General features: G+C 42.1%; 1 protein-coding gene across 4 annotated transcripts; it reads left to right on the forward strand.

The window, feature by feature from the left end:
* The first annotated feature begins 208 nt into the window (after nt 1-208).
* Nucleotides 209-13,727, forward strand: klhl17 (kelch-like family member 17). 4 transcript variants are annotated; one of them, XM_072366893.1, is made up of 12 exons: nt 209-413; nt 2,864-3,128; nt 3,818-3,939; nt 4,040-4,261; nt 7,864-7,980; nt 8,104-8,335; nt 8,455-8,599; nt 8,823-8,990; nt 9,118-9,206; nt 9,366-9,439; nt 9,585-9,766; nt 11,222-13,727. In XM_072366893.1, the coding sequence occupies exons 2-12, from the start codon at nt 2,915-2,917 to the stop codon at nt 11,448-11,450; spliced, it is 1,794 nt and encodes a 597-aa protein (XP_072222994.1). In that variant the 5' UTR covers nt 209-413; nt 2,864-2,914; the 3' UTR covers nt 11,451-13,727. The 4 variants fall into 4 exon arrangements, with proteins under 4 accessions (XP_072222994.1, XP_072222993.1, XP_072222991.1 ...); XM_072366892.1 differs by lacking the exon at nt 209-413 and adding an exon at nt 565-1,209; XM_072366890.1 differs by lacking the exon at nt 209-413 and adding an exon at nt 1,366-2,771.

Genomic DNA, 13,727 nt, shown 5'->3' on the forward strand with positions numbered 1-13,727 from the left:
GTTTTGGTATGATAAGGTCCTTGATCTCATAATCAAAATAACTCTCCGGACCCAAACTGTTTTCCATCTAATACCGGGAGAATACGTTTGCTTAGCTTATAACAAAAAGTGAAACAATCAAAGTTAATGATAATAAGATTTTTTTTGTTTTCTAAACGGCGAGGCGTTCACGGTAACCTTAAAATTTTACAGCCATAGATGCTCATACAAGAACGAGTAGTGTTTTGATTCTGCACGTGAGGTATAAATTAAATGATCAGCTGCGTTCACGAGACACAAGAGGCTGAGGATCCGGACAGGGACATTTGGGCTTTTTATGTTTTTATTCGTTTCTGTAATCGACCACAAACCTGGGCAAGCTTACAAACCAGAAGAAATCACTGCTGTCACATCAACACCGAGAGCGGCTGCGGGTGAGGGCCACCTGCTTTAAATTTTCCTTCCAAGCTGTTTTGTTATATTATTAGCTTAGCCGGCTAATGCACACGGATACATTTTAACTTAAACAGCTTTGAAAATGTTTTCATGTAATAACAGAATGAAGCATGATGCAAAATTTAGACTTATTCATCATATTCAAAATGGGAAATGAAAATGTTCTATACATTATTGAACACCATGTTCATAAGTTGGTGGCATATGTTTGATTTTATTTTACCAGGGATAACCGACATGCGGAATACATTAAGTTCTGGCCAAACACTGGTCTGGTATTTTAAGCGCCGCCTTCAGAGGCAGTGATGTTGTAATAATCGAACGCACTTCCGTACTCTGACCAAACAAAAGGTGGCGTTTAAGGCCGTTTTCTGTGACATTACTAGATAAACGAACACGCATCGCAAGGGGCTTGCAAATCACAAGAGTGAAACAACTCTCCATGTATTATGTATGCCTGTCTTTATCCCCGCATAATTAGATTCAAACGGCACCGACAGCGTTAATGTTTCCACCTAAGGCCGTTACAGTGCTACCTTAACAAACCGATGTCAGCTTTCATGCAGGGTTTTTTTTGCACTGACGTCAATGCATACAGCACAAAACAGAGGCTTTCTTCATATTTCCTATGTTGTAGTCAGAATATGGACAGATACCCAGACGATAGCACCAGTTTTAAGCCAATCTGACCGCTGACTGCTGACAGCTGTTGATTTGTCTCCCATCACTTCGAGGAGGACACTGTGTCCAAGGATAACTGCAACACAACCACTGGTAAAGAAATGACACATTCATTCTCTATTGCTGCTGCTGCAGCAGCTGCATCTGATAGCTGCTGTTATTTAAAGAAAAAAAAAAAACAGGAAAATAGTGGAGTGGGGGTTGGGGTTGGGGGTGGGGGTGGGGGTGGGGGTGTCCTCAGATCGTTTAAAGAGGCTGATGTGTGCTTAGATATGCCTTTGCTCAAAACATTTGTGCTTCCAACAAGATTGTCCACATGCTGTCAAACAGCAGCCGCAGAGCCTGTGTGAGGAAGCCAGCCAAGATTTTGAGCCAGAGACGGACGAGACGAGGCAAGTGCCTCACTCTGTTGGCCTAAACTGTGGTAGTGTTGTCACATCTGTGTGAAACTCCTGGGTATGCATATTTCAGTTTGCAGCATTGTCTCGTGTTATTCCTGTGGGCATGAGGGGAGACTATTTCCTGACAGAGGAGCACAGCCGGTGTGTGTTTTAGGTCTATTATGTTTTGGAAAATGGGACCCGAAGCTGGTCGCCAGGCAGCTGTGATGATATTTGAGATGATGGTGGGACGATGGAAAGTGTGTAGCAGAGAGAGACACACACACACACACAGACAGAGAACAGATGAGAGATATTGTCATGATGCACTGACTCTCAGTGAACAGTGTCTTTAACAAACACCTATAGGGATCATATGCTTTAACAGAGTGTTGCACTCCTTGGACTTCAGACTTGTCAATATTCGCCCCCGATAAAGGTTGTTGGAGCTCCATATTTGTTCTGGATGTTTTAGGCTTGTTGTTTTCGTACAAATCTTTCTTTTCATCGATAAATGTAAAAAAAAAATAATTCGAATTTGAAATTCTGCTTCACTACAGGGTCAGATTATTCCAACACCCCACCTATGCACTCACTCAAAAGGTGAGCCACATGGTATGAGAGGCTGCCTGCGTTTGGTGGTTCAGAATGTGATGAACTCCTACATGTATGTGTGTGTTGTTTTGTTCAATGCCTTTGTGTGTTTTCGCCTTGTTAAGGGGTGTAATTTTTATCTATGTCATGTGACTGGTGTAAAGTAGAAGTGTGGGGGTTGGAAGGAAGGCCAAAGAGTGGTTCTTTAATTACTTTTCTATCCATAGTTGGGGCATGTTTCTGTTCAATTAAGGCTCCTTTATTGACAATAACACAGACAGTCTTAGGCCGTGTTTTCTTTTGATTTTGTTTGTCTTGGTGAGGACGCCTGTGCTTTATTCATGTGTCTGAAATATTCATAACACAACTTTTAGGAAGGTAGAGTTCACACATCATGTTGGTGCAAGTTTTTAGCAGTGACAAAAGCCAAGGCAATTTAATAAATGAATATACAACATTGCTTTAAATGCAGGTTTTGCAATAGTACCTTTAGATCTAATCACACATGACATTTAGTGTCAAATAATCAGGCCAGCAATGTCGCTGCACTTTGTAGTTGTACTGAGATTTTCTGCCATGCTGGTTGAATCTCCTGTCATAGCTGACAGGGTGCGTTCTTTAACTGTAACAATAGATGAGATGATGGCTCAAGACACTTGTCAACACATCTGCCTCTTGCAGGTAAACAGAGCTCTCAAGACTTTACTAATAACAAAAGAAAGAAAATGAATGGTCCAGAGGCGTTTGTTTGAACAGTTTTCTTCATGTTTCAGTTGCCCAGAGTGCGGCCCAGGCAGGAGCCCACGACTGCAACACCAGGCACCATGATGGAGGGGGGCATGCAGCTGCTCAACCGTGACGGCCACAGCATCTCCCACAACTCAAAGCGCCACTACCACGACTCCTTCGTGTCCATGAACAGGATGCGACAGCGTGGCCTGCTTTGCGACATTGTGCTCCATGTCTCCAACAAAGAAATCAAGGCACACAAAGTGGTGCTGGCTTCCTGCAGCCCCTACTTCCACGCTATGTTTACCAGTAAGTTTTCGGCCTTAATGCCGAAGAGACAGCCTGTTCTGGCCTTTTTGTACCTGATATTCACGAAAATCAGCACGTGGCACATACAGCCTAAGCTCTGACATCAAGCTGCACATAATTTTGCTCGATTGGTGGGTTTGATGACTCAAACCTTTGTCCACAGTAAAGGTCATTTCATGACTTGTAGTTGATATAAATTCCTTCCTTCTGTTCCTGTCTGGTGGACAGGTAGTCAGAGAAGTTGTGTGAGTCTCTGATTTCCTACCAAACCTAGACATTTTATGATTTTAGTGTGTCTCCAGAGAGTTGTTTGTTTGGACTTCCTCCCGTCTGAACCAGTCACTAATTGGGCTATTGAAATATAACAGAAAAGCTCAGTATCTGTGTTTGTGTGTTTGTCTAACTGACGGCAGAAACATTTAACTGTTGATGTAGAACATTCCTACATACTCCTGCTGGAACCAAGATGGTTTAGACTCAGGAATTTAAAAAAACTCGCTCTCTAAAAACACTCATTTAAAAGATGCCAACAAATGAGCTGTTCTGACATTTAGCGGCATCAGTGTGTATGTTAGTAGATGTCAGTCAGCATGACTGAATACAGAGGTGGTTTTATCAGCCAGAGTTGTAGTTATATAATATAATTTGCAGTGAAAATGCAACTGCTCGCGTTCTGTGTGGTCATACAGATGAGATGTCTGAAAGTCGGCAGACCCACGTGACCCTTCATGACATCGATCCTCAGGCTTTGGAGCAGTTGGTCCAGTACGCCTACACAGCAGAGATTGTCGTCGGGGAAGGCAACGTGCAGGTAGAGTCCAAGTTTTCAGCTTCATGGAATGGTATTTTGACCCGTATTCACCTTAACAGCATTTCCAAAAACAAATAGCCTGTGATTGCACTCTTCTCAGACGTTGCTCCCAGCAGCGAGCCTGCTGCAGCTGAATGGGGTGAGAGACGCCTGTTGCAAGTTCCTCCTCAGCCAGCTGGACCCCTCTAATTGCCTGGGCATCCGAGGCTTCGCTGACACACACTCCTGCAGTGACCTCCTCAAGTCGGCGCACAAGTATGTGCTGCAGCACTTTGTGGAGGTGTCCAAGACAGAGGAGTTCATGCTCCTGCCACTGAAACAGGTAGGGGTGATGCTCCTCAGCTTTCCTCTCTGAAGGGAGTTTTAATGGTGGCATTTTCATGGTGGGACATAAACAATTGGTAGTTAATCTGTCCACAGGAAGAAGCCTCCTGTGTCTGTCACACGGGTAATTTACTGAAGATTAGCTCTGTGTTGTTTTGTTCAGTCACCATGGAGAGAAAGCCACTGCTCTGTTGCTTTTCCTTGATTTGCTCCGGTCTTAGATGACTGCCAATAATTATGAATTTATGACAATTATTAAACCTGTGAATAACAACTTGGTGCTTACACTTCCCACATGTTGTTAATCAATGACAACCTCATTTCTACCACAGAGTTCAGGTAAGGGAGGTGGGTGTGGGCCTGCTGTTGTTTTTAATATTCTTGAGAAAGCCTTTTTTCCTTTCTCTGCCCCTATTGCATTAATGATGTCCCTTGTGATTTTATCATTCCACTGTGTGGCCACTGACTACTTTATCTTGCAAGTCAACTCAGCCAAATTATCACTTATTCATCAGCTGGGCTCAGCAGTATCAAAGCTGTGGTTCCAGTCCTGGAAGTGGTAATTAGGCAGAGCTGGTGACATTTCCACAGCTGCTCTACTGTTTAAAGACCAAACAACGCTGTTTACTCCTCTGATACATTGATAAAGGTCTCTATTTTTGCTCTCGTGTTTTACTGTTCCCAACCTCAGCTAAAGTTTTGGGAGAGATCTCTTCCATTAGTTGTACCAATTTATCCTTCCAGGGTTGTGTGGTCCTGGAGCTTTTGTTAGCTGCCAGTGGTTGTTGCTAGTTTGACTGACATATTGGCAGGTGAAACTGCCTGTTTAACTATTCAGAAGTGATTTGGTTACACTGTGGTCTTCTGATGCCCCTTTTGCACTGGATTAAAAAAAAAAGACCATCTAATCTGTTGTTTTTTTGGTCTTCAATGGGAAAGATTACAATTGGTCCTGCTTTAAATGACTTTGTCACAGTATTTGTTGGCTCCAGCTCTGATCAGTGTGATTTAAAGATGACACCAAAGCGCAGAGCGGGGACAACCCTGAGATGATTTTTAAAAACATACATTTACTGGTTTAAGCTTGTCTCACGGAGGCTCTTAGACAGCCAGGAGAACCAACTTGGGGATAAAAAGATATGCCGTGGATCAGTTTCACCCCTCCACACAGCAGCTGACACTTAGATTTACTCTGTAGACCTGACTCCCACAGTCCAGTCAAACATATTAAACAGAAAGTTATGGTTATCAGAACTTGTGGTCCACCACAGCCTGTGGGATAGTCGAATGCAATCCATTTATATTTATAGTTGTGTTCAAGGTTGTCCTTGAGGGTGATGTTTAGTACCAGCCATCTGAGTGTAAGCTCATTGCTTCTGGCAGTGGAAAACAAGTCAGTCACTTTGTGCAGCAGGTGTACCCAAGTTTAAATGAAAAAAAAATAATAAGAAGAAACTGCATAATGATGTCTATTTTCTTGTCGAAAGGGTCTCGGTGTGAATCTATTGAGCAGGATGGTACTAGAAAAAAGCCTTTTGATGTTATCATGCTTATCCAATTCTTTTATGCTGTAATTTCCTGAGGACTAATAGATGTTAGCTAGAACCAGGAAAATCAAATCCTGTGAAGATTAAGTAAATTAGTCCACTATAGAAACCGTGATAGTTTATTCTGAATTTTGTACTTTGCAGATGTGGCCATCAAAGCCATGAAGAATTATAAAAACTCCTAGTCTGAATTTTATTGATCACAAACTACAAGTAAAACAAAATCTTTGCTCAGACTATGAGCTCCACCTTGAAGGCCCTCGTACCTTCAGAAAGCTCCGGAAAGCACCACCCAAGTGTTGCCTGGAGAAAATGAATGCAGTGTAAATATACCTGAATAACCTGCCCAGACAAAGACTCTGTTATTAAATAACACCAAAATCTGCAGAGGGGATTGAAGCTGGCGACCGAACAGAGCTGATACACAATTCTGATGTGTAAAAAAAAAAAAAAAAACAACAATGTTCGTCATCACTGGAGCTGAATATGCCTGCTGTTTCAGTTATGACAATTTAAACATCCTTGTGTCTATTTTTAACTCCTGTTAAAATTGTATCTAGAAAATGAGCAATTTGCAAATGGGTTTATTTGTTTATTTATATTCTTTTTTGAAAGACTTGCAGCTTCTTTTTAATGACTTCCCAATGATGTCCACATTTATCCACAAGCCAAGTAGTAATTTGTGTTTGGACTTTTTTTTCTTTGTCTTTTCAAACAAATACCTGTTGATCCTTTTTCAGCTGACAGTGAAGTAAAAAAACAGCATTTGGTATCACTCTCCCGTTATCTTCTCATCTCGCTAAAGCTGCAGTGAAGTCACGGTGTTCCATAGGAGTAGAACACTCAGCCTCACTCTGTTTCTGGCCTTCCAAAGCCCTCAGACTGAATCTGCAGCCAGCATGTGGGTGCAGTCCATTTAAACAGCAAAAGTTAAGCTGCATTAAAGCAGATTAAAAATAGAACATTTTCTTCGATTCAATTCTTCTCTCTTTCCCTTGGCTTCCTGTCCCATTCTCTCTGCAACTGTTTGTGCCTGTCATAAATGTACTGGCTGCTCTAAAGGACTCACGGAGCTGTGGAATATGTCCCATATTTTCTTCCATCCTCTGTGAGAGAAGTGGAAAGGCATGACATGATTGTGACCAGTCAGTTCGGTGAATGTTTTAATGATGCAGCAACACATGTGCGACATTTTGAAGCGCGCTAGTTGCATCCTAATTGCAGTCTATGGCGCATGAAGACATCTGAAGCATCTAGTTGTAGTTGTAACCCCTGTCATTCAAATGTCCCTCATTCTTGCTGCCATCCTACAGTACAAGGATATGTCCTCTGCACAAAATGCACACTTTGATGCAGTATATGCATGCAGATGTAGGAGTGACTGCAGGGTGGGGCAACAGCAGTCTCTCTCTTTGTGACTGTGGATTAATGGAGACTGCTAAGTGTGGTCCTGTTCTGGCCAGGCAAGACGTCAGGAACAGCAGCTGTCTGCTCTGTTCCCTCCCAGCCGCACCAGCTTAGAGTTGATCTGGGAACAGTGCCAGCCAGCCACTCAGGCTGCAGCATTTGTCGTACCACACACACACACACGCACACACGCACAAGTAATGGCAGCCTAAGTTATATAGCAGCAGAACTACACTTGCAGAACATAAAATAAGCATTAATATGTGTGCATTGTCAAGGTTATTTTCAATTGACTGATTCTGTTTGAGTGTCATTTCGAAGACATTTTGACAGACAAACCAAGCAAAGCAAGGATGAACAAGGAGAGGAAGCTGTTCGGTCGACATTAGAAGCAACATACAGGAACTCATACCGTTTCTGGCCACTGCAGTGCACTTCCTGTGTGTTGACATGTCTGGCTGAGAAGCTTTAACTGTCGTATTACTGTTGTTCTTTTTTCAGAGGCAAACTCTTTTGCAAAAGTTTATTAATGATTGCAGCTGAATTAAAGGCATTTGTTTAGATTTTTTAAAATGGTGATTCTTTGAAATTATAATTAATTATAATATAAACTGTTCTATTCATCTGCTGTGCTCTTTCCTTACAGGTGCTGGATTTGATCTCCAGTGACAATCTCAATGTGCCATCTGAAGAGGAGGTGTACCGAGCCGTGTTGAGCTGGGTTAAACATGATATAGATGGGCGCAGGCAACATGTCCCTTGGGTGAGTCTTTTTTTTCCTTTCACTGGAGAGGATTTCTCAGCACTGATTTTTGTTTGCATGTTTAAAACTCCTCCAACATAATTTTCTCTGTTCCGCTTGACCTCAACTCACTGTCCCCATCAGCTGATGAAGTGTGTGCGGCTGCCTCTGTTGAAGCGAGACTTTCTGATGAGCAACGTTGACACAGAGCTACTGGTCCGTCACCACTCGGAGTGCAAGGATCTCCTGATAGAAGCTCTGAAATACCATCTGATGCCTGAGCAGAGGGGAGTCCTAAGCAACAGCCGGACACGCCCACGACGCTGTGAGGGCGCCAGCCCTGTGCTCTTCGCCGTTGGTCAGTGTGCCCCCGAAGGTACCCATTAGGGTACTTTTAGACCACACATGAATCCTCTTTTTTCTCATGTCTGCAATGAAACGTAAAAACATTAACATGCTTGTGACTTGCACGGTGTTCGTTGGTTTGTATCCCAGGTGGTGGCAGCCTGTTTGCCATCCATGGAGACTGCGAGGCGTATGACACCAGGACGGATCGCTGGCACATGGTGGCCTCCATGTCCACACGGCGGGCTCGGGTGGGTGTGGCAGCCATTGGGAACAGACTCTATGCAGTTGGAGGGTGAGTTATAATAACTGTAGTGTTTACCCTTATTCAGACAAGTTAATATTCACTGGAACACCACTTCATCTCTTACTAAAGCTATTAAAAGCTTTCCTCTGTGCAAATGATGTATTTAACATGGCTACTGGCCATGCAATAGATACTATATTTACTCAGAGATTATTCAAGTCAACATGCTGACACTTCAGTCCAAACCTATTCCATCCACATTTCCCTTAAGTTATGATGGCACCTCAGATCTTGCAACAGTGGAGTCCTACGATCCCATCACCAACTCCTGGCAACCGGAGGTTTCCATGGGAACAAGACGGAGCTGTTTGGGTGTAGCTGTTCTGCATGGCTTGCTGTACGCTGCTGGAGGTTATGATGGCGCTTCCTGTCTCAACAGGTACACACAGACTTACATTTTGATGATAAATGGGAAGAATTGTGATCATTTAAATCTAAATGAAATCCACATTTTTATTTTCTATTTGTCATTATTATAAATAAAAGCCTTTTTTTCTCTGTTTTAGTGCAGAACGCTATGACCCTCTGACCAGTACGTGGACCTCAATTGCTGCTATGAGCACCCGGAGGCGATATGTTCGGGTTGCAACTCTGGGTAGGAACTTGAGAGTGAAAAAAATGTTTAGATAAGCTGTTTTACTGCATGTTTAGATTTTACATTAAAATATCAGAAATCAACTGGGAGTTGCCATCTTGGTATTTGACTGACAATACTGTATTTACTTCTCAGTATTTACTCCCCTTTCCCCTGCAGATGGCAGCTTGTATGCAGTGGGGGGTTATGACAGCTCCTCACATCTGGCAACGGTGGAGAAATATGACCCTCAAGTAAGCAGCTGTTAAATTTAATTTCAGAATAACTTGTTTATTACCAGGCTCAGCTCCACTGAATGTTGCTGAAAAAAAGATACACGACAGCTGAATCAAGAGATGGACACGTCACCATTGCTCACTCTCTTGATTTGATGAACAGAGTAACACATGGACAGCCATTGCCAACATGCTGAGTAGGCGCAGCAGTGCAGGGGTCGCTGTGCTGGACGGCATGCTGTACGTCGCAGGAGGCAATGACGGCACCAGCTGCCTGAACTCAGTGGAGCGGTTTAACCCCAAGACCAACACCTGGGAAGGAGTCGCCCCCATGAACATACGCAGGTCAGCCTGCAGCCAGAGCTCGTTTTAAGCACAAACGCAAATAGCAAGTTCAGGTCCAGGGACTTTCCAAACAGTTATAACAAGTTCAGTGATGAAGTAATAAAGTCTACTGCCTTTGAGCAATGTGGACAACACATTTGTTGACTCTCCAGAGCCAGTAAGGAAGCTTTTAGCCAAATGTATTATTACAAAAGTGGAGATTTTCTCAAGTTCAAATACTAATCAAAATATGGTTATACTGTAACCAGTAAAATACGCAGTCTATATGGTGCACTGTGTTTAATGGTTATGTTTTGAAGAGAAAGGGCTGCACAAAAAAAATGAAAATACACAAAGAAAATGTGGGAGAGGAGATGACAAATGACCTGTGAAGAGTACAGGGAATTTAGTTAAATGAGGCACACCTTAGTCAGCTGGGCCAATAAAATGACCCAGTTCCACTTCCCCATTTGAAGAGCTTTAAGTCACAGAAATGACTTGCTGAAAAGGCTTCAATGTCTTCAAACTGTCCAGCTGTATATTTTGTTTCTGTACTTCTTAACAAACATGACACCTTGCATCCCAATATATCTTGACTGGTTGAGTCAGTCTTTCTAATCCAATAGCCCTTTCAAGAAATTCAGCAAATATCTAATGATATGCCAGCTGTTTGTCCTCGCTTGGCTCACCGTAGTTTTGTCGTTTGGTGAAAAATAATCTCTGTGAGAGTGAGGAAGTAATGGTTGAATAAAACCAGAAAGGCTGTCTATATGAGGCTTGTCAAAAGGGAACACCCCTGTTCTGTGCCAGATCCTTCCTGTACAGGGAAAAGGATTTGAGGCTTTTATACGTCTTCTTTACTGCTTAAACTTAAGACATGAACATTAAAATCCTGAAAAGTCAATATTTTCTTATTTCTTTGTGGATGAAAGCTAAAACTTGTCCTACAGAGTGACTCTCGTAGCTGGCACCCAACCCAACCCATGCAAACACTTAACATCAGGGAGATTTGGAGACATAGCAGTCTTTGTGATCACGTCAGCTGATACACACACACACACACACACACACACACACACACACACACACACACGGTTGTGAGTGAGTCAGAATAATGTAGGAACAGGAAAACCTGACAACAGTTGCCTGTGCAGCTCCATGAATAATGCATGCATGGCTTTGAGTGCTCAGCCTATCTAGTTGCTAAGAGGCTCCATTTACACAGTTCTAAACATTACACTGTACTGATCAATGATGATATACATGAGCCAATGAAAAATATTGTCGAAGGCCTCTTGGCCAGAACCAATCTCAATGGATTGTGATGTCATGAGTATTTTTAGCACTTCCATCTAAATCTAGATGCCCCCCTGATCAGATCAAGGGGGGGGGTGTCAATGAAAGTAACATTAATATTGTTTTTATAAGATACCGAGAATTTGGATCTATTTTTATGTTCGATTATTTTCCTTCTAGGAGCACTCATGACCTGGTGGCAATGGATGGCTGGTTATACGCAGTGGGAGGTAACGATGGCAGCTCGAGTCTCAACTCCATCGAGAAGTACAACCCACGCAGCAACAAATGGGTGGCAGCCTCCTGCATGTTCACACGGCGCAGCAGCGTGGGCGTGGCAGTGCTGGAGCTTCTGAACTTCCCACCGCCTTCCTCACCCACCCTCTCGGTTTCTTCCACCAGCCTTTGACACGGGGTCACCGTTTGGCTGACCTCAGCCTCTGCTGCTACAACCCCGGCTGGCTCTGGGAAAAGACGCAACTGTTCGGTTTGAGACATGGAGGGGGAGGAAGAGTAAGAGTGTTGGGAGGGGTCAGGTAAATGTATGGAGGGGAGGAAAAGAAAGTAGGACAGAGCGAATGAGGCCCCTGGCTCGGTACAGTACGCTTCAGAATTAGCAGCAAGTGAGCCAGCTATGATTTTAAAAAAAAAAAAAAAAAAAAAAAAAGCAGTGAACCTTTTTTAAAATCTGTTATATGAAGCATTCTAAATGTTCACATATATTCAACAAATGACTCCTCTTTTACAAGCAATAGGAAAGAAAATTCTCCACAGAGATTTCAGATCCGGTGCATTTCTGCACAGATCATCTAGTACCAAAAAACACATAATTGTGCAAAAGAAACCCTGCACTCATTTTGGCTGGGCTAAAACAATAATTATACTAACCATCCTTTAAAATGTAACTTTTATTAACATTTCCTTTTGGGCTGCAGCTTACCATCTTGCTGCTCATTCTGACTGCACTGTATCTGGTCCGAATGTCCAAGGGTCCACTGTTTAGCTCCGCCATACATATACCACCTCCCTCATTCTTCAAGATATATTTCTGGAAAAAGACGTTTTTGTTTTGTTTTTGCCCAACATGAAAAGTGTTTGACACACTGACTGTGAAGCGGCCAGCGTGTCACACATCTGAACTCCGCCATGTGTGTTGTAAATGTTTTTGGTTCGATGTCGTCCTCTGCAAGGCTTTTCTTTGATGTCAGGAGTTTTTGCAATAATGTATAAAAAAGAGAAACCGAACGATTTTACTTTTGGAACGTAGCTTTTTAGTGGTTGTACCATGCATGTTTACATATTGGCACAGACTCCTGTGAAGATAAATGTTGTAGTACTGCTTTGCCACGCTAGGTGGCAGTAACGAGCAACGTTATAAACCCTTTTCACACTGCAGGAGCGCATGGACACCAACAACATAGACGAGCTAGGCCCTCAGAACTGTAAATGAGTTTGGATCCTTTTTATATGAAAACAGAGAATTAAGTTGAACTATACATATTTATAGAATCTAATATATTCTGTTTCAAAGATGCTTACAAAAGGAAACAGACCCAAGACATGCCTATTTAAGAGTGTTTTTTAATATATTTATTTGGATGTTTGATGTGCATATCGTTGGTGGAAATGACAAAGAGAATGTCTTGGCATGAAAGAGGTAGCTGTTGAGTTTATGTATTTGAAGTTTAGAAGGACGGATTGCGGCACTGCGCTGCGGCATTTTATTTGCATTTCTTAGTGTTTCACTGCCACAAGCACGATCTCACATGACACTGTACCTTATGTCCTCCGCTATTTGTGAAAAAGGCTTTAGTCGCTGGTAGACCTGTTGATCAGTCAATGAGAGGACTCCATATTGTCTTCAAATCTATTTTGAAATCGTTTGAAAGAAATTGAGAGTTAAATTATCTTTTTTTTTACGTGATGGCTTCAAATCCAATTAAAGCAAGAACCAGTTTACACAAACATCAACTGATAAGTAATGTTACTGACACTTGGGGCTGTCATATGTCCTTCATATTGTTACCATGTTGTTTAAACTGATGTAATTCTACAGGAACAAAGCTGAACAGCATAATTAACCACAGACATACCAGCTACATAGTTTGTGGTGGGTAATTCCACCAGTGAATCTGCTTTGTCAAACATAAATGGATCACTATGAATATTTTTGACTCGATTATGAGTCAGTATCTGGGTTCAGTTCAGCTCACCGTGTAGTGCAGTGATACCATTCCAGACTTCTAAGAAGTTGCCTTTTCTCCTTATTTAAAGGATTTTGTTGATCCGGTTTTTTTTTTCTTTGTTTTTTTTGTTTTGCTGAAACTGCTTTGGGGTTGTGGCAGAATTGGAGCAGTGGTGGCCTTATTGAGATGCTGTTATTCAGTAAAGTCCAAGAGAGTCGGAGACAGAATTTAAGACAAAGGTGCACAAAACCACACAAGACTTTGGCCTCTGTTCTGTTAATTGAAACGTACATAAAAAGACTGCTTAAGATATCTTAATTTCATTGGTGCAATTTCAATGTGACTGTAGCTTTTTTTTTAGTTTGTGGTTAATGTGGTGATACTTGTTTATTTATTATATGTTTGTTATTTATGATATATTTCAAAATATTGAATTTTGCACTATTGCGAAATGGAGCAATACCACTTAAAAGATTAAATAAAGAGGTTTTCAGATGTGA

The sequence above is a fragment of the Leuresthes tenuis genome, unplaced genomic scaffold, assembly GCF_036924035.1.
Source record: "Leuresthes tenuis unplaced genomic scaffold, fLeuTen1.0.hap1 SCAF_16, whole genome shotgun sequence".
Lineage (NCBI taxonomy): Eukaryota > Metazoa > Chordata > Actinopteri > Atheriniformes > Atherinopsidae > Leuresthes > Leuresthes tenuis.

Coding starts and splice junctions, on each gene's coding strand:
- klhl17 (XM_072366890.1), top strand. CDS start 2,628: ATGTCGCTGCACTTTGTAGTTGTACTGAGATTTTCTGCCATGCTGGTT. Junction 3,940..4,039: donor TCGGGGAAGGCAACGTGCAG/GTAGAGTCCAAG, acceptor CACTCTTCTCAG/ACGTTGCTCCCAGCAGCGAG. Junction 4,262..7,863: donor TGCTCCTGCCACTGAAACAG/GTAGGGGTGATG, acceptor CTTTCCTTACAG/GTGCTGGATTTGATCTCCAG.